General features: G+C 39.1%; 1 protein-coding gene across 1 annotated transcript in view; it reads left to right on the top strand.

Moving 5' to 3' along the window:
• The window catches only part of TARS1 (threonyl-tRNA synthetase 1), a 35856-nt gene extending 27031 nt beyond the window's left edge, over window positions 1-8825 (top strand). Inside the window, exons 15-19 of the mRNA XM_043978417.1 lie at window positions 1418-1518; window positions 1913-2017; window positions 2956-3028; window positions 7540-7654; window positions 8417-8825. Of these exons, the coding sequence (XP_043834352.1) occupies window positions 1418-1518; window positions 1913-2017; window positions 2956-3028; window positions 7540-7654; window positions 8417-8565 (543 nt within the window). The 3' untranslated portion in view covers window positions 8566-8825. The remainder of the gene's footprint in view (window positions 1-1417; window positions 1519-1912; window positions 2018-2955; window positions 3029-7539; window positions 7655-8416) is intronic.
• The last annotated feature ends 11244 nt before the right edge of the window (window positions 8826-20069 follow it).

The raw sequence follows: 20069 nt of genomic DNA, 5'->3' as shown, positions 1-20069 counted from the left end.
GCAGCTTTATCTTTCCCCATATTCCTCCCATTTAAGTTCATTCCCACCTTGCCATTTACTGTTCTAAAAGCATGTACATCTTTTAATCACTTCTCGGTAAAACCTTCTGTTACCCCTCTCTTCAGACTCCTCTCCTTTTCTTCCCCAACCCTACTTCAGGCATGCACAGAGGCCAGAAATGATTGCTCCCTTCCTTGAATTCTCACAGCCCTTCATTTGTATCAGATGGGCAATATGACGTGGTAGATAGAGTATTGGATTTGGAATCAAGAAAATTTCTGTTCACATTCAGCCTCCAGTACTTAGAACTACTGTGTGACCGGGCTGAATCATTTTAAACTCTTATTCTTTTTTTTTTTTTTTTTAGTGAGGCAGTTGGGGTTAAGTGACTTGCCCAGGGTCACACAGCTAGGAAGTGTTAAGTGTCTGAGGCCGGATTTGAACTCAGGTACTCCTGACTCCATGGCCGGTGCTTTATCCACTGCGCCACCTAGCTGCCCCTAATTTCTTATTCTTTTTTTTTTTTTTTTCATTTTAAACTCTTGGGGTATCAGTTTCCTCAGCAATAATTCATGTAGGACCTGCTCTACCAAGCTGTTAGGAAGCTCTGAGAATTTGTGTAAATTACTTTGCACCTTTAAAATGTTAGCCAATATTATTTTTTTTGCAGTTAGCATATTTTGATTTATTTGTGTATCTATCTTATCCCTATACAAAATTGTTTATTTGAGGGTAGGTGTGAGAAAATAATTATTAATAATGGGTTTCTTGGGACCCAGAGATCAGTTTCTCAGTCCACTTCAGTGAGGGTCTTTTGCATTTTTTTCCCTGATGTCATCTCTAGAATTCATTTTAATGTAGACCACCTTCAAATCATGTCAACCAATGGAATTGAATGATGATAACCAATTAGCTTTGATCAATTTGTAATGACCTGCCTCTTATCAAAAGAGATAGAAGACACCTTCAGAGGCTTTTGGAGTTTAAAATGTCTTCTCGGTCTTTTAGGTCTTGTGAGCTTTCTTCGGTCTCTCTGGGAGGCAGCATGGGTCTTTTCGGGGTTTTCTCCTGCTCTTGCTAACTGCCATGTTGAAGCTCTCTCCCTGCTTTCTCTACCACGTGGCTCAAGACTATAAGAAGTTAGGGAGACACATGGTCAAACTTTTACTGGTGTAATATTAATAAAATCATAATGTGCTTACCCCAAACTTGTGTATATAGCAATAGCTATAGCAAATTAATTTAAAAAACACATAGAAATCTTATGTTTTTCCTGTATCACCTAACATAACATTTAGTATACATTTAATTGTTACTCAGTTTTGATTAAAGAAGAGATTGGCAACACAAATGCATTTTTACCATTCTTTACCATTGTAGAAATTATTTCACAGTGACTTTGATCTTTCTTTCTTAGATTGACATTCAGATTAAAGATGCTATTGGTCGATACCACCAGTGTGCAACAATTCAACTAGATTTTCAACTGCCAATTAGATTTAATCTGACTTATGTAAGGTGAGTTCACTTGCATCATTTCCCATTTGAGTCTTTTATTAACAAGGAATATTTAAAGGCTCCTCCAATAAAGCACTCCTCTTATCAAAGAGGTAATGTCTGCCTTTTGAAGACAGTGTAAAGGGAAATTAACTCTGGGGCCAACCAAGCTAGGAAGACCTTGAGTATGGGTCCCATTCCGGAATCTGTCTGTTGCCCTAGGACCTGCCTGGTTAAATTTGGAGAGTGGCACAATTGGGTTGGCCATAGTAACTCTTAGCAGGGGTTGCTATCTGTGCCAATGAAGGGAGCGCCCACATCAAGGAAATTCCAGATCATTAGAATACTGAAATATATTTAAGACTAGGTATTTAGTATGGAATAAGCAAAAATGTGTCACTGTTTTCCTTTGTAGTAATGATGGCGATGATAAAAAAAGACCAGTGATAATTCATAGAGCCATTTTAGGATCTGTGGAAAGAATGATTGCCATCCTGACTGAAAACTACGGAGGCAAATGGTAAGGCAGAAGCATGTTCATTTTAAAATGTAGTGCCTGCATAAATTGTCTGATTCGGTTAATGTGTTGGTTGGTTTTTGCTGAACTGTTTGTTTTTTCCCTTTTTTTATTCTTATAAAGGCTGGTCCTCTGGGGTATGGGTGGTGAAAGGATATATTGGGGAATGGAGATGAAATATAAATAAAGGATGTCATTAAAAATTAGGAATGTAAGCTCTCTGCACAGAGAATTTTTATTTTTTTGTCTTTCCATCCCTGGCATAGGAACACAGAAACACAACTTACGCTAGGTTTTTGTAGCTTCAAATGGGGCTATACATATACTAGGCATTTGATGAATGGAGATTGCATAGGAAGACATGGTAGTATCTGATTAGGGATGCCAACTGGACCTGTGACTTCACTTGGGATACGTAATTTCCTGCCTCTGCTGATGCCGGTCAGCACCTTCTTGGTAACTGCAAGAGTTGCCAGAGCACCAGGAGGCTACTTGACTTAGCCAGGGCCACAAAACCAGCATGCAGCAAAGACAGGACTTGAAGGCAGGTCTAGCTGTCCCCAAGGCCTGCTCCCTCCCCACTGTGTGGTACTGCTTTTGTGTTTATCTGTAGACTGGGAATAGAGAATAGTTTAATTGAGCTTTTTCTGATTCATGGCCTTTTCATGATTTTAAAAAATATTTAAATTTGTTTCGTTTCAGTTGAAGTGTCAGTGAAAGATAGTTTATTCCTAATCAGTTTTTGAAACTTTACCATTGTTATGAGTAGAATTCTATTCAGATATTAATTGAGCATTGTGAGAGAAGAGTCAGGGAAAGCTCAGCAGCCTTTAAAATTCCCATTATGTCTTTCCAGAGAGAAAAAAGAATACACATCTAAGGAGAATTTTGCCATTGTTACTAAGAACTAATATGCCTAACATTTTCATTTTCTCCCATAGGCCTTTCTGGCTGTCTCCTCGACAAGTCATGGTGGTGCCAGTGGGACCAGCATGTGATGAATATGCCCAAAAGGTGACTCATGAAGTTTGGGGGCATAAGCTTTACTGCTGACCTTCTCTTTTTTCCAGTTTTTTGCAGACTGTAGATTTTCTTTCAAGTTGCCTCTATCAAAGAGAAATGTGATTCTCACAGGCATGGGTATGCCCTGGCAAATTATATTCATTTTGTAGCTTTAGGGAAGATAATTGCTATGTGATCAGAAGGAAGATTATCCAGCTGTAGATTTTTTTTTTTGGCAGGGCAATGAGGGTTAAGTGACTTGCCCAGGGTCACACAGCTAGTAAGAGTCAAGTGTCTGAGGCTGGATTTGAACTCAGGTTCTTCTGAATCCAAGGCCATTGCTCTATCCACTGCACCACCTAGCTGCCCCCCTGCTATAGATTTTTAAAAGTGGTATTGTTGTTAACAAATTTAAAGACAGATTGCAACATTAAAAATCCATTTTATTTTCCATACAAATGCCTTTTGAAAACCTACTAAGTGAAAACATTTTTGGCTAATGTTTATAGCAAGGAAATCACTTTGCAAATTCGTATATCATCCAGCTGTTGTCCTTCACTTGTAAATGGCAAGTGTTAGTTTGGTTAACTCATGCTTTGTCCCTTGAGGTGATTTCATCGGAAATTTTTGGCTTATCCCATCACCCTTATATGAAGTGTGAAGATTTAAAAATTCATTTTAATTGGGAAATAACTTATTGACCTATAGTTTAAAACACTACCTGTTATGAATTTGGTTGTTTAACACGGGCAGATAATTCTAAATTTCGTCAAATATTCTTTCATTTTCATGAATACTTGTCATCTTCAGGCAGGCTACAGTTTACTAATGGGTGCACATCAGACATTTGGAACTTGAGCCTCATTTTCTGATAGAAACAGGGTTTTGAGAATGGTCAAGCCAGGGCAGCTAGGTGGTGCAGTGGATAGAGTACCAGCCCTGGAGTCAGGAGTGCCTGAGTTCAAATCCAGCCTCAGACACTTAATACTTACTAGCTGTGTGACCCTGGGCAAGTCACTTAACCCCAATTGCCTCACTAAAAACAAACAAACAAAAAAAAGAGAACGGTCAAGCCAACAAAACTAACAAATAGTATGTTTGAAATATAGAAATTAAAGCAGTATTACTTCTGTAGAGCTTTACGGCTACTGCTGTATAATGCATATCCTCCCTTTGCTTCCTCTGCAACCTATGGGAGGCAAGTATTCCTTAAAAGGACAGGGTAGAAACATCTGGGTACCAGGAATCTTTAAAATCTCCTAATTGCTTGGAAGAAACAATCTCCGCCTCTCCAGGCCAATCTCTCCTCATATATTCTGAATTGGAGAATCTTTGTTGATCCTGTGGGAAGCATGACCTACAGATTTGGATTCCTCTGCTTTGAACCCATATGTATACGGATTTTTTTTTTGGCGGGGCAATGGGGGTTAAGTGACTTGCCCAGGGTCACACAGCTAGTAAGTGTCAAGTGTCTGAGGCTGGATTTGAACTCACATACTCCTGAATTCAGGGCTGGTGCTTTATCCACTGCACCATCTAGCTGCCCCCAAGCATAGGGCTTTTATAACTTGGATACTGCTGATGGCAGTATATAACCAGATGCAGATATATTAACTTATGGGTATTGCAGATCAAAATCTTGAGGCTGTATTTTTTGTTTTTGTTTTTTACTAGCAAGGCATAAATAATGCCCTTGTGAACTTGATTTATAAAAAAACTAACATTTCTCCTACTTTGAAATTCACCTCACTGAAGCATTGCTCATTGTTAAATTTAACCACTAGTTGTCTAGTTTGTTTCATAGGGGTTTTGGATTTGTTGTTATTGTTGTTGTTTTTCCAGGAGGCAAATCTGTGGATTCTTTTATTTGACACTTAGTTTTCTGTGTTTAGAAGTTCCGGGCAATTTTCTTGTAGGATTTCTTGGATTATGGTGTTCAGGATTTTTACTTGTGTTCTTCTTGGAGACCTAGAATTCTTAAGTTGTTTCTATGTATTGTCTTCAACATCATATGGTTAGCTTATATGGAAATCATGTTTTCTTTAAATGTTACTGCTTTTAGCTTCTCTTCTTCTACATTGTTCTTCACTTCTGTGTGTTTGCATTCTCAAACAGCTCTTTTTTTTTTTTTTCAATCGTAAAATTCGCCACAGTGGATTCAAGTTTTCTGTTCTACCAGTTATTTCAGCTGTATAGATCATTAATTCTACTTTCATGATTCTTGTTTCTCTCTCAAAGCATTCAGGAATATCCTGCCATGGTTCTGTGTTCTCTTGAGAATCCACCGTGTCTTCTGCCTCATCAAGTGTCTTGTCTTGCACTATTTGTTCATGGATGTCTAGACTCATTTAGCTGATCTGGAGGCCATATTCTGTTTTGTTACTATTAATCTTTCCTGTTGTGTTTATATTTAAGATCTTTAATTAAGCATTTTTCCTCCTGAGATCTTTGGTAATTTTGGTCTCTTCCCTAATATTCCTCTTACTCATTTTCTGGCACCTTCCTCTTTGATTGTGGCTTCCTTAGGGGAGTGGGCCTCAAAGCCGTCTCCGCCTCATACCATGCTCGGCAATTCACATTTCACCAGCATTAGTCTGTGCCTTAAGTGATTTCTGGGGGTCAGAACTGGCCTCTGCTAGATTCTGGGCCCTTAGCCTCGTGTTGACTGATGACCTGCCTCCGTTCTCTACACAGAACTGTTAGAGCATAGAGTGCACAATCTCAGCTGGAGCAAATTTGTGCCTTTTGGTTTCCCAGGTTGCTGTGAAGGTAATGAATGAATTATGTTGTGCAAGCTCCTGGGTGGGTTCGTTCAGCCTTGTAAGAACATGGCAGGTGGCAGGGGACAGGCTGCTGAGTGTGTTGGGGGTTGGAAATTTGCCTTCTCTTCCATTAGTTCATCAGGTTTTTACCTCCTGACTGTTCTTAGTGTCTCAGACATGGAGACAGCTGAGCTATTTTATCTCATGTGCATAATTCCTATTTTGGAGAGTTTTGAGAGGCCATAAGAATCAGAAAATGTCCAGTCCTACATCTTGTTGGTCACATGATCCAGAATTGTCCTGAAGCAAGGCTCAGTTGGAGTTTTTCACTTCTAAATGTAGAAGTTACTGTGAAATGGCTGTATTAAAATGCTTTCTTCAAAGTAACAGTAGTTATTTGCTTGTTGTATAGGTAGGAACATTTGTACTAGTCAACTGTACTAATTTATTGGACAATTAAGGGGAAAGCTCTTAAGAGTAACCTGATTGGTCTGTTGTTGGGAGGTAAAGGTAAGTTAGTGTAGGTTTGAACTGTTGTGTCAATGGCAAGCTCATGGGGTGGCATTAAAAAAGCCTACTACAAAGAGTCTTCCTGTTCTTCAACACATTATAGTTTGCAAGCTTAAAAATGTCTTTAAAATTGTACTTGAAATTCATTGCACTTAACTGTTGCCTATAGCAACAGCATCTGTGTTCATTTAATGCTCATCTTGTTTTCAGAGGAAAAATTGTGTTTGTAATGAAAAGAACTGTTTATAAATTTTTTAACATAGTAATTAGAATGTGTTCTTCAAGTTCATTTAAATTACTCTCAGTATTTTATTTAATTAGATCCCTGTGTATATTTGAGTATCAAGGAAATAATTTGATTGAGAGGCAGCTTTGCCTGCTAATTTGCTGCTGGGAAAATTTTGTATATCAGTTAGATGAAATTCCTTCACCAGGTTTAAAATAGAATCTGTTACCACCTTATGATTGTCCATACTCAGCATTTGCCGGGGGGGGGGGGGGGGGCAGTGAGGGTTAAGTGACTTGCCCAGGGTCACACAGCTAGTGTCAACTGTCTGAGTGGATTTGAACTCAGGTCCTCCTGAATCCAAGACTGGTGCTTTATCTACTGTGCCACCTAGCAGCCCCAAGTACTCAGTATTTTTTGTAAAAAACAAACAGGAGGGCAGCTTGTGTAGTGGATAAAGCACTGGCCCAGGATTCAGGAGAACCTGAATTTGAATAAGGCCTCAGACACTTGACAACTACTAGCTATGTGACCCCGGGCAAGTCACCCTCATTGCCCTGCAAAAAAATAAACAAACAAAAAAACCAAATAACATGTTTCTATAAAGAGTCAGCTATGATTAGTTGCTGCTGACTACTTTGGTTATTGTGAATCTTCATAATGTATTCAGTAGAGAAAAAGCCCTATAGAAAAGGTTAGAGCCATTTCATAGATGGCAAATGGAAGCTAGTACTAGCCTACAATCAGTGATACAACTGGATGTGTACTCCAAAAATTTTACATTTTGTGTCTCATAAAGTGTTCAGTTAATCTAGCAACTGCTTTCATTTATAGAGCAAAATATTCATATGGTCTTTGTTTTAATGCAACATTTAACTATCCTTCAGACTCTCTTCGTGTTATTTTCAGCATTACCTTCTGGAGAATTCAAGTTAAGGAGATTAAGTGCCACTAATGAATTATAAAGTCGTTATTCAAAATATACTTTGAATCTGAAGTCTAAAAACTCATCCTGTCTTGCCTAGGTACAACAACAGTTCCATGGTGCTAAATTAATGACTGATGTTGATTTGGATCCCGGCTGTACATTGAACAAGAAGATCAGAAATGCACAGCTAGCACAATATAACTTCATTCTAGGTAAAAATGCAAAAAAAATTGAAGGCTATCTCTAATCCTTTAAAGAACTGAGCAGGCTGAAGCTAAAGTCCAAAAGAAGGGTGGCTGGGCTTAAATCAGCTGGTTTGGGGAGCTTTATGGCTTTGTTATAAATCTCAGTAATTCATATAGCATGACAGAATATTTTGATGTATAGAAAGATGATCTCTAAAAGTTTGTTTAAATCTTTATATCCTTTTACCCCTGTTATTTCTTTTTTTTTTTTAGCAACAAACATTTATTTTATTTTTTCCAGTTACATGTAAGGGTAGTTTTCAACATTCCTTTTCATGAGATTTAGAGTTCCAAATTTTTCTCCCTCCCTTTTCTTCCTCCCTCCACAAGATTGTGACCAGTTTATATATGTACAGTAGTAGTTTCAGTTAGAACAGCTGTTCACATTTACAAGATATTTTAAAATTTATAATATGATTTTTTTCACAGTATAACCCTATGAGTTAGATAATGCATATATTGTTATTCCTTTTTATGCATGAGAGAAATGTGTTACAAGGGAAAATGACTTGTCCAGGGCCCCATAGTTAGTGAGTGATCAAGCCAGTAGAATGTACAAAGATTGAATGCAAGAATTCATACAATGGTTATCTGGGTTATCCTCAGTTACTCAATCATTAAGGTAGTCTCTTATGTCCCTTTAAGGAGGCTGTAAAACGGATTCTAAATACCCATACAGATTTGTTCTTGGTCTGGTCTGGTCTAACGGAGATGTTTTGTGTCGCTTAGTTGTTGGTGAAAAAGAGAAAACTAGTGGGACTGTGAATATCCGTACAAGAGATAACAAGGTGCATGGAGAATGGACAGTCTCAGAAACAATCGAGAGGTTGCAGCAGCTGAAGCAGTCTCGCAGCAAGCAAGCCGAAGAAGAATTTTAACAAATGGTTCTTTCCTTTCCTCCCTACCATGATTGGTTCAGTGTAAAATGAACAGGGTTTTTTTCCCCTAAATAACATGAAATTTGTACGGGTTGTGTAACCTGTTTTTACTGGCTATGGAAGGAATATTTTTGTACTGCCTGCTCAGGATTTGAGATGACTGTTTAGAGTGAGCTTCCTTTAAACTCCTTTTTTCCCATTTGGAGACACTGAATCAATGTACTTGAAACATTTGATTAATAAAGCAGACAGACTGAAAACTGATTAGATTCCCTAAATATCTGTTATAGGGAAAGTGAGGTATGGGGGTTGGGGTTCTTAGGAATTCCTCTTTAAAGAATTACACCCTCTTGCACACAAAAGCAGTTAGAATAAGATGATAGTTTATTTAGGGGGAAGGGATAGTGGGGGGAGGGAAACTTCATGGGGAGAGAGGTATGGAACAAAGCACGTGGCTCTGAGGTACCAAACTCCTTGAGCAGGAGACTGCCAGGTAGTTTTTTTTTTTTGGGGGGGGGGGTGAGGCAATTGGGGTTAAGTGACTTGCCCAGGGTCACACAGCTAGTAAGTGTTAAGTGTCTGAGGCTGGATTTGAACTCAGGTCCTCCTGACTCTAGGGCCAGTGCTCCATCCACTGTGCCACCTAGCAGCCCCCTCTGGCAGGTACTTTTATAGAGGACTGATGGGGGGGGCGGGGAGGGTGACCATTTGACTTTGGAAAGTTCCTTTCGTGAGGGAGGACCATCCCCCACTGGTGGTGGCTAGAGGAATTGGGTGAGGGGTGGCTACTGATCTCTCAAGCCATCTCTCTCTTCTGGACACAAAGCACAAAGGCTTCAGCCTCACCCAAACTTATCTCCCCAGGGGTAAGGGAGATCAGAATGAAGGGGAGAGGTCCGGAAGCTAGCTCAGTCCGATCTGGTTCCACTTATCTCTCTAGGCTTATCTGTCCTCTGGTTTAGTTTCTCAAGGAGAAGATTCCTCGATGTGCCCCAGAGAACTTCTGGGGTACTTTGAGCCCACAACATATCTATCTGATCATTGAAAATAAAATGAAGAATGCTTCAAAGTGATATGGGAAAGTAATTATGTAAGACGTGATTAACAAATAAATTTCTGTTTTTCCACTTAAATTGATATTTGAAAATTATGTAGAGTAAGATTAGTGGTAGAAGATTAAAGAAATAATGAAGAGAGTTTGATAATGTATCATACCAAATACAAAGTCCTTTGACAACCAAATAACATCAGGCAAATATATGAATAAGTCATTTCATTCGATATTAAAAGGTATTGTTTTAAACTAAGTTCATTACTATAGTGAAGCAGAGAAGTATAAGAAATAATAACTGAATTCTCATTTTAATAAAAAACATCTTTCATTCTAAGAATTAATTAAAATTTTATAATGGACATTTAAACTTAAACATCCTAAACCTTAGCTTCAGGTGAGTTCTTGAATTTGCATGCACACATACGACCAACAAAAGGAGGCATCAATTGTGTTTTTAAATTACTATCTCAGTTATTTTGACATTTTTTTCCCCTAACAATTCAATCAATATTACTTTAAATTTGTACCTTGAACCATCTTTTAAATGAATTAATCTAAAATACAAAGTATCTAGTTTGGAAAGGTTTTTCTTTTTCACAGTTAATTGAACTTTTTGGGGGGCAGGGCGAGGGGGTGGTGGTGAGGGTTAAGTGACTTGCCCAGGGTCACACAGCTAGTGTCTGAGGCTGGATTTAAACTCAGGTTCTCCTGAATACAGGGCCGGTGCCTTATCCACTGTACCACCTACCTGTCCCCTGAATTCTTTTTTAATAGGATTGTCATGAGTTTTCATACACACTGAGTTCACGTTCTGCTTTTAATATACACGAGCTGTGTTCCTTTCAGTCACCTTCTCTCTAGACTCTTTAGTACTGTTAAGTCATAGACAAGCTGACCATATGAATATACACCAAGATATCCTAGACCTAGATTATCCATTCCTCCACCTCTCCACTCCAGAAAAAAAATCCAAAACTTCTATGCCCAAATTAAGGTAATAAATGTCTTACTCAAGGTACTTAATCATTTTTTTTCAGAATATCTGAGATCCTACTTAGGAGTTTTTGAAAGATTTTTCAGACTTATCCAAAGCTGAAGTAAAAGGGTTTTTTTTGTTTGTTCTGTTTTTTTCTAAATGGAATATGTTGAATGAAAACAAGGCATCATTGAGCATCTACTATACAAAAAGCACTCTCGGATCTAGCTGAGAACATGAATTAAAGAAAAATAACTACTAGGGTGAAGGAATACAGAATAAAGGCATGATTAAAATAAGCCACTTAATGGAAGAGCATTGACAGGACATAAGGATACCATTACAAATGAAAGGACTAGAAAAGTACATGAGCAGCATTTTAATCTTTAAGAAAATTCCATCTTTTAATCATATAATATGCAGGAATTTTCATTGATAGCATAGCATTCAAAGCCCTAATTTACCTTTCCTTTCTAATCTCCCACTATAAATAAATCTGCCCCAGCAAACTGGTCCTCTTAGACAGACAGACAAACAGACACACACGCACACACACACACACACACACACACACACTTGCTGCTCCTCCCTATATATTTATGTACAGGCCATACCAATTGAAAGTGGTCTCCTTCCTCCTTTTAGTTCCCACAATGCTTATCTGTAGCATAAATACGACATGTGAGTGATAGGGCTACTAAGATAAATATCTGAATGGTCAAAACACAGGGATGACTGAGATTGCATCAAACTAAAATGAATTCTCTTGATATCCTTTGGCCCTATTCACTTTGTTTTTTAAATCAATCAGTTATATGAAAGCCCAGAACTCATACCTATCAAGTTCTTGGATGGCAAATCTGGAAGTAAATAGGAACAGAACAGACCTGAATCAAGCATCATATAGTACAAAGTTGGAAGGGACCTCAGATGTCCTGTAGTCTAGTCATCTTTTATAGGCCCAGAATTGACCAAGTTTGTAAACATTAGAGCTGGGCACTTGTTCCACTTTACCATGCTGCTTCTGCTTAATTCAATTGTTAAATAGGAATTGGCTTATTAAAAAACACAATTGTGGCAAGTGTGAGTCCTGGCTTGAGAGCAGTTCATATAAACAAAGGCCTAAGGTTTTTGTTTGTTTGTTTTGTGCGGGGCAATGAGGGTTAAGTGACTTGCTTAGGGTCACACAGCTAGTAATGTCAAGTGTCTGAGGCTGGATTTGAACTCAGGTCCTCCTGAATCCAGGGCCGGTGCTTTATCCACTGTGCCACCTAGCTGCTTCTCGACCTAAAGTTTCTAATTAACCACTACCTTGGTTGTTTGGTGGTTGTCCTTTGTTCTCAAAGAGGACCAAAATGACATCACTATGTTGGAGTCAAGGTAGAGTGTGTCCAACTGTGGCTGATCAGACAAGTACAAGCTTGAAACGTGCTACCAAAGATCAGGCACAAATAGTCCATATGAACATTAACCTAAAATAAGGAAAGAAACAAACCTTTAGCACCCACTATGTGCAAAGCACAGTGCTGAGCATTTTGCAAATAGTTCATCTGATCCTCACAATAATCATGGGAGGTAGATGTAATTATTATCTTTATTTTATGGTTGAGAAAATTGAGGCAGATGGTATGGCTGCTAAAATAGGTAGTTCAGTTTTAGGCTACTGTCCAACTTTTGTTTTCAGTTATTTTTCAATTATGTCCCACCCTGTGACTTCATTTGGGGTTGGTTTGCCATTTCCTTCTGTAACTCATCTTATGGGTGAAGGACCTGAGGTAAACAGGGTGAAATGACTTGCCCAGGATCACACAGCTAGTAGGCATTTGAGGCCAGATTTGAACTGAGGAAGAGGAGTTTCCTGACTCTAGGCCCCATGCCCTATCCACTGTGCCACCAGCTGCCTTGCTGTCAAATTTTAGGGATATAATCCACTACACTGCACTGATCAGGGCAGATTATTTTCAGTCCGAAGTGCCGTATTTTAAAGGAAATAATCATTAAACTAGACTTCCCCTGTAGGACAATGACCAAAGGCCAGAGTTCTGGAAAATGTATGGGGGCCAGTTAAGGGAACTGGTAACTGAGGAAGAGTGTTTTCAAACATCTGAAGTACTGTCAGTGTAGAAAGGAAGAGAGTCACATGCCACTGCTCTGTATTATTACAGGAGTTTCTTAGAGGTTCAGCTCAGGAGCCAGCTTCCCATGGCTTTGTGTGTACTAAACACTCCATAAAATGTTTATTAAATTAAATTGTGGAACTGAACTAGGACCAATGAGTAGGGGGGAAAGGGAGTTAGACCAGCTGAGTAGGAGGAAGAGTGAAACAATTATGGAATGCACTGCCTGTGAGTCAGGTGCTCCCAAGCCAAAATTGAAGAAAAACCAACTATCAGGGTTATATAAGAGGGGACTCCTATCTGGGATAGGAGGATGGACTAGATTACCTCGAAAGTTCCTTCAAAGTGTGTCCAATACTGTGCTTGTAGACATATAATCTTCCCAAACAGACATAAACTCCTCCCAGGCAGGGACAGTCTGCTTTGAACTGTCAGCATCGTCCTGGCTGCCACATAATAGCTTTGCACAACAGATGAATTGCTTGTTTTGTTAGAAGGAGGGGTTATTATTCTACATTCTTCCACAGGAGTAGAAATTATAAAGGTATAATTTAGAGAAAAAATATTCTGGTGATGTTTACATTCATTTAGATCAAGAAGCACCTGGGACAGGAGAAAAGGAGGTTTTACAGTAACCAGACTTGAGGTAATAATGATAGACTTGGAGTGGTGGGAAAGGAAAGGAAGGAAGTGAATCTGAGAAATATTGGGAAGGGGAAATTAACAGGAAAATTATCTTAAGAAAAATTGTTCTTAGGGGCAGCTAGGTGGCGCAGTGGATAAAGTACTGGCCCTGGATTCAGGAGTACCTGAGTTCAAATCTGGCCTCAGACACTTGACACTTACTAGCTGTGTGACCCTGGGCAAGTCACTTAACCCTCATAGCCCTGCGCAAAAAAGAAAAAGAAAAAAGAAAAAGAAAAATTGTTCTTAATGACCACTAATCTCCTAAGGCTTCCTGCATAACCACCATAATTCATTCATTCTCCAGATGGTCACTAGGTGCCAAGACAAAGGTTGTATGAAGCTTATAAAGAGATGGATTAAATATTGCTTTCTTTGTGGCATGCAAAAATGAAAAGAAGCTGAATAAGAAGAGAGGAAAGGGGATTTTATTTAACTCCAGAGAAGAAGAATGGGAAGATTTAGATAATTAGATAAAAGGAAAAAAGAAAAAGGAATGGATAAATTTAGTAAAATTCAAAAAAAAATATTGCTTTCTTCCCTCAAGAAGCTAACTGGCATTTAAATCGTTCTTTCTGAGCCACCTAAGGTAGTATAATGAAATAGAAGATAGATTAAATGCGTTAGACTAAATGGCCTTTGATGTCCCTTCCAGTTTTCAATATTTGATCCTATGAGTGTTTTGTAAATTGTATATGTCTTGAGAACTACAAAATTTACTGAAAACTGATTCCCCACCAAGTCCCCTCTTTCCAAGACAAATGAATTGCCTGGGGCTGACTGTCTTTGTCATTTCCAGACTCTTGATGAACTTATGGACCTTCCCCCAAGCAACTTATCCCCTCCCAATGTTCCCCACCTTACTCCCGGGCCTTTATGTTATTATGTAAAAAGGGTCCACCTACATGAAGTAGTTTTTATTCAGAGTCAGTAATGCCTATACTTAATTTAGGAGCAGTTCTATTATTTCTTTTGTCAAAGGTTCATTTACATTAAGTAGCTGTATACCCCTCTGGAGCAATCTTTTGGTTCCCTTTTTGTTCTGTTACCCCATTAAAAACCCTGTCCTCTGTTCCCATCTTTGGGTATTCCTAGCTTCCGAGCTTTGCCATACCACGAGCTATAGTTCCTCCACTCTGATTAAAGACCTTATTTCTCCTATATTGATTGTTTCCTCAATTTCCAGGTTAATAGTCTATATTGAAGAGGGTTATTGAGAGTTATTTATTTTTTATTTTGAGCTTGAGGACAAGCTTCTTTATCTTCATTTCTTTCTGGGTCTTTAGTACAATGTAGGGGCAGCTAGGTGATTCAGTAGATAGAGTGGTGGGCCTGGTGTCAGGAAGATCTGAGTTCAAATGTGGCCTCAGATGCTTAGTAACTGTGTGACCTTTAATAAGTCACTTAACACCTATTTGCCTCAGTTCCTCATCGGTAAAATGGAGAAGGAAATGGCAAATCCCTCCAGTATCTTTGCCAAGGAAGGACAAAGCCCATGGGGTGAATGACTGAAAAACAATAAATTGAATGCATTGTAGTGGGACCTTAGTAATGTATGTCAAATGAATAAATGATGGAGTGAATGAGTAAATGAATGCATTCTCCTTGACCTTATAATTGGGGACAGTCTTTCAGACTTTCAGATTCAGAAATAATTTCATATTAGCATAACCACAGACCAACACTGGGAAAAGTTCTTTTTAAAGTGCATTAGGGATTCAAACACCATCTCCTCATTAACACTTCTATCAGAATTCTAAGGGCAGTATGTAATGTTGCATTCAGCTGGTTTTAGTAGGTTTAAAAAAATTTTTTTTAATTGTTTTTCAGGCTTCACTTTGGCCCTAGGTATCAACATAACAAGTTTAAAAGGAATTTCAGCACACTGAGTAATTGTTATTAAACATAATAAAATTAGCTTTGGTGAAATGGAAAGAGTTCCGACTAAGAGTTTGAAGCCCTGAATCCTAGTACCAGCTCCACCGTTAACCAGCTATGAGACTTCTTTGACCAAATCACAGCACTCTGTGCCTCAGTCAGTCAGTCAGTCAACAAGTATACAATTTGTACTTACAATGGTCCAAGCGCTGTGCTGAGCACTGGGCATACCAAAAAAAAAAAAAAAAAAAGAGGTAAACATGAAGAAACTACAACAACGCAGATTTGTGGCACCTTCTGCTTTCTGTATGACATCCCTTCAAGTGTTTGGAGAAAGCTGTTCAGTCACCACCTCCCACATTTTCTTTTGGCTAAATGTCCTCTGGCCGCTCCACCATTCTGTCAATTACATGGCTCCCAGAACTTTCATCCTCCTGGAAACCATAGGATCTCACCAGTATTTTCATTTCCTTTGTGAGAACTAAACCCATCAATTCAGATTTGGTCTTATCAGTAGAGTACAATGAGCCTTCCTTTCCTTTGCCACCATCAAAGGGTTCAACAACACCCTAAGGACCACCACCGGACTTATAAAAGAGCCACCACCTGTTCTCCCTAATCTTCTACTGTACTTCTGTAATTGATTTTTTTTTTAAGCCTAGGATTTTACAAAATGTGTTTCTATTAAATCTTATATTTTTGCATTTGGATCACCTTTCTACCCTATCAAGGTCATCTCAATTTTTGCACCATTGGTCCTGTGGTGGTGAACATGGATAAAAACATAGTGACATTCATTTCCAATTTTTGTATGACCTAAAGCTGAAAGGGAGAGATAGCAAACCATGACGGGATCCAGGAAGAGCTTGGGAAACTAAAACTAGGAGAATGGGCTCAGATCTAAGAAGCTACAGTCAATCTAAACTCTTACATTTGAATTCAAAAATTCAACTTCATAAATACGAGAAAGTAGGAATAGGACTAAAAGAACAGTTTGGGTGAAAAAGGATTCAGTGGTTTTGGTGGGATTGTTAACAACGTGAGTCACCATAATGCTCTACCACATTTTAAAAAGGCTATTGTGATCTCAGGGTGCATGGAGCAAGGCATTGTATCCAGGACTGGGTAAGCTCTGGACAGACCGAGCATGCGTGGAGGGCTGTATTCAATTCTGGGTTCTATATTTTAGGAAGGGGTTGGTTAGCTGGAAAATATTCAGGGGACTGGCCTAAGGAACTGAGGAATCTAACAAGGGGCAGGTTAGCTATTTCCAACAACAACAACAAAAATAACCGACATTCATAAAACACTTTAAAGTTTCTTATAATTTTAAAGTTTCACTTTAAGTCTAACAACTTTGGCAAGATGGGTAGTACTATTCTTATTTTACAATGGAGGAAATAGAATCTTGGAGAAGGGAAATGACTTGTCCAGGGTTATCCAATTAGTATATGTTTGAAGTGAGCTATGAATCCAGCCCTTCCTGACACCAAGTCTGACACTGGTATTTATAATGCAATGCTGCTTCTGAAAGTATTTTAATAGCTATTTGGTGGAGGAAAAATTAAATTTGCTCCAGTTGGCCCCTGAGGGTAGCAGTGAGAGATATATACACATACATCCTGCTCCTCCTCCTCTTCCTTCTCCTGCTCCTGCTCCTTCTTTTATTATAAAGCCAAGAGATATCAGACTAGCTGATCTTTAAAATCCAGGTTGGTCTTGAAGCTTTGTTTCTAAGATGATGTAAATATGGAAAGGAAAGAAGCAATTTTACCTTCAGGCGGCAGAGGGCAATCTTGTACTCTGCCTTGGATAGATCCACTAGGCAGGGTTAAATTGTATGTTACTAAAAACCAATTAAAATAACCTTGCCGCCAACCAGGCACACTTCAAAGGAAAGCAGTAGAACTGCTGTTCTGCCCTTCTCTTTCCCGCTCCTATAGTGCCATAGAATTTAAATTTTTTTTAGGGTTATTCAGATGGAACTTAGATACCTTAAAAAGTTGCAAGGAAAGTGTGTGTGTGTGTGTGTGTGTGTGTGTGTCTGTGTGTGTGTGTGTCTGTGTGTGTTTGTCTGTGTATCTCTGTGTCTGTGTGTGTAGGGAAGTGTTTATGAGGCTCTCATTTTCCCCAGTTGGGCAACAGAAAGCAAGCGGTATCATTCGATGCTCACACCTAGGAAAAAGAGTCCGATATTATTAGATTGTGAGCCTCTTGAGGGCAGCGACTTTCTTTTTCTTTGTATCCCCAGCTAACAGCACACAGTCGGCGCCTGATAAATACTTATTGACTGACCGACAGACTGACAATATTTCTTCTAGAAAAAAGCATACTTCTGTTAAAGCTACAAGTGGTTTGCAGCCCAGCAATAATTAACACTGAAAGGGCTGTTGACCAGAGGGGTGAAGGAACACTAAGGAAAGCTGTGTTCTGTATGCTGGTTGTCCTCCTGTCTTCAGTGCAATAGCCCCGGAATATGATGGGGGTAGAGGGTGAGCCCCTGTGTGGAAAGGACTGGGATGGACTCGGGTTGCAGGAATGGCTGAAGAAACCGAGAATGGAAGGTTCATGAAAGAGCCGACTGCCTGGAGACCTTGCTAGCTGTCTTCCAGCATTCACAGGGCTGTCATATGGAGGGGTGGCGGGAGGTAAGGAAAAGGACAAAGACCAGTTAGAAGTTACAGGGAGGCAGTTTTCTCACCCATTTAAATAACTCAATAAAAATTGAATTAAACAATAGATTTAGAATTTGGAAGAAAGCTGAAAGTTCATCTAGATCAACCCTTTTATTTTTCGATAAGGAAATCGAGATCAGACAACGTGAAATCGATTGCCTCTAGGTCATGTAGGTAGTAAACGGTAAAGGGGGCATTCAAACTCAGATATGCCCATCGCATTGCTCTTTCCATTTCACCACGCTGCCTGAAGATGAGTCTGCCTAATGCAGTGGGCAGCCTGCTGAAAAGTAACACCTGCAAGAAGAGTTTAAGCAGAGCTTGGAGAAATGGAAGAGGTCTGAATCGGAGCTTAGGGTGGGAGGTTAGGCTACATCACCGATAGGCTCACATCTTATTACTTAGAAGCTCATGAGGGGGGCAGCTAGGTGGCACAGAGGATAAAGCACAGGCCCTGGATTCAGGAGGACCTGAGTTCAAATCCAGCCTCAGACACTTGACACTTACTAGCTGTGTGACCCTGGCCAAGTCACTTAACTCTCACTATTCTGTCAAAAAAAAAGAACAAAACCCAAAAAACAAAGACACGCATGAGCAGTAGAACTATAATTAATGTGACTGGGGGCATAAGAATGACTATGCCTAGAGTTGGTTGCGGCCAATTCACTTCCTTTGAACATGGGAATACAGAATGGTACAATTATGACCCCCATCTATGCCTTTAGGGAATGGTTACTCAGGATGTAATTTCTTGAAAACAAGAGAAAAATGTATTCTTGTTCATAGTATAACAATAGCTCACATGTATGCTGTGCTTTGCAGTTTATTCTTTTTTTAAAATCATAAAAATATTTTATTATTTTCCAGTTACATGTAGAGATGGTTTTCAAAAATTGTTTTATATGAGACTTCTAGTTCCAAATTTTTCTCCGTCTCTCCCTTCCCTCCCCCTCCTCAAAATAGCAATCTGTTATAGGTTATATATGTACGATCACATTAAACACATTTCATATTGTGAAAGAAGAATAAGAACACAAGGAAAAAACTCCAAAAAAGAAAAAAAACCACAAAAAACATAGAAACAGTATGGTTCAATCTGCATCCAGATTCCACAGTTCTTTTTTTCTGGATGTGGAGAACATTTTCCATCCTGAGTCCTTTGGAATTATCTTGGATCATTGTATTGCTGAGAAGAGTTAAGTCTATCACAGTTGATCATCACACAGTGTTGTTGATACTGTATACAATGTTCTCCTGGTTCTGCTCATTTCACTCAGCATCAATTCTTGTAAGTCTTTCCAGGTTTTTCTGAAATCTGCCTGCTTATCATTTCTTACAGCACAATAATATTCCATTACATTCATATACCACAACTTGTTTAGCCATTCCCCAATTGATGGGCATCTCTTCAATTTCCAATTCTTTGCCACCTCAAAAAGAGCAGCTATAAATATTTCTGTATGTGTGGGTCCTTTTCCCTTTTTTATGATCTCTTTGGGATATAGACCTAATAGTGGTATTGCTGTGTCAAAGGGTATACAGTTTTCTAGCCCTTGGAACATAGTTCCAAATTGCTCTCTAGAATGGTTGGATCAGTTTACAACTCCACCAACAATGCATTGGTGTTTCAATTTTTCCACAACTTCTCCAACATTTATTTTCCTTTTTTGTCATATTAGCCTATCTAATAGGTGTGAGGTGGTATCTCACAGTTGTTTTAATTAGCATATCTCTAGTCAATAGTGATTTAGAGCTGCAGTTTATTCTTCTTTTTTGGGGGGGGTGGGGCAATGAGGGTTAAGTGACTTGCCCAGAGTCACACGGCTAGTAAGTGTCAAGAGTCTGAGCCCGAATTTGAACTCAGGTCCTCCTGATTCCAGGGCCGGTGCTCTATCCACTGTGCCACCTAGCTGCCCCCCTGAAGTTTATTCTTTTTTTTTTTTTTTTGTGAGGCAATTGGAGTTAAGTGACTTGCCCAGAGTCACACGGCTAGTAAGTGTCAAGAGTCTGAGCCCGAATTTGAACTCAGGTACTCCTGATTCCAGGGCCGGTGCTCTATTCACTGTGCCACCTAGCTGCCCTGGAGTTAATTCTTTTATTATTGTTGTTGTTGTTGTTGT

The sequence above is a fragment of the Dromiciops gliroides genome, chromosome 1 (genome assembly GCF_019393635.1).
Source record: "Dromiciops gliroides isolate mDroGli1 chromosome 1, mDroGli1.pri, whole genome shotgun sequence".
Taxonomy (NCBI): Eukaryota; Metazoa; Chordata; class Mammalia; order Microbiotheria; family Microbiotheriidae; genus Dromiciops; species Dromiciops gliroides.
The sequence above is the reverse complement of the archived record's forward strand: the minus strand, read 5'-3'. Positions and strand labels throughout refer to the sequence as shown.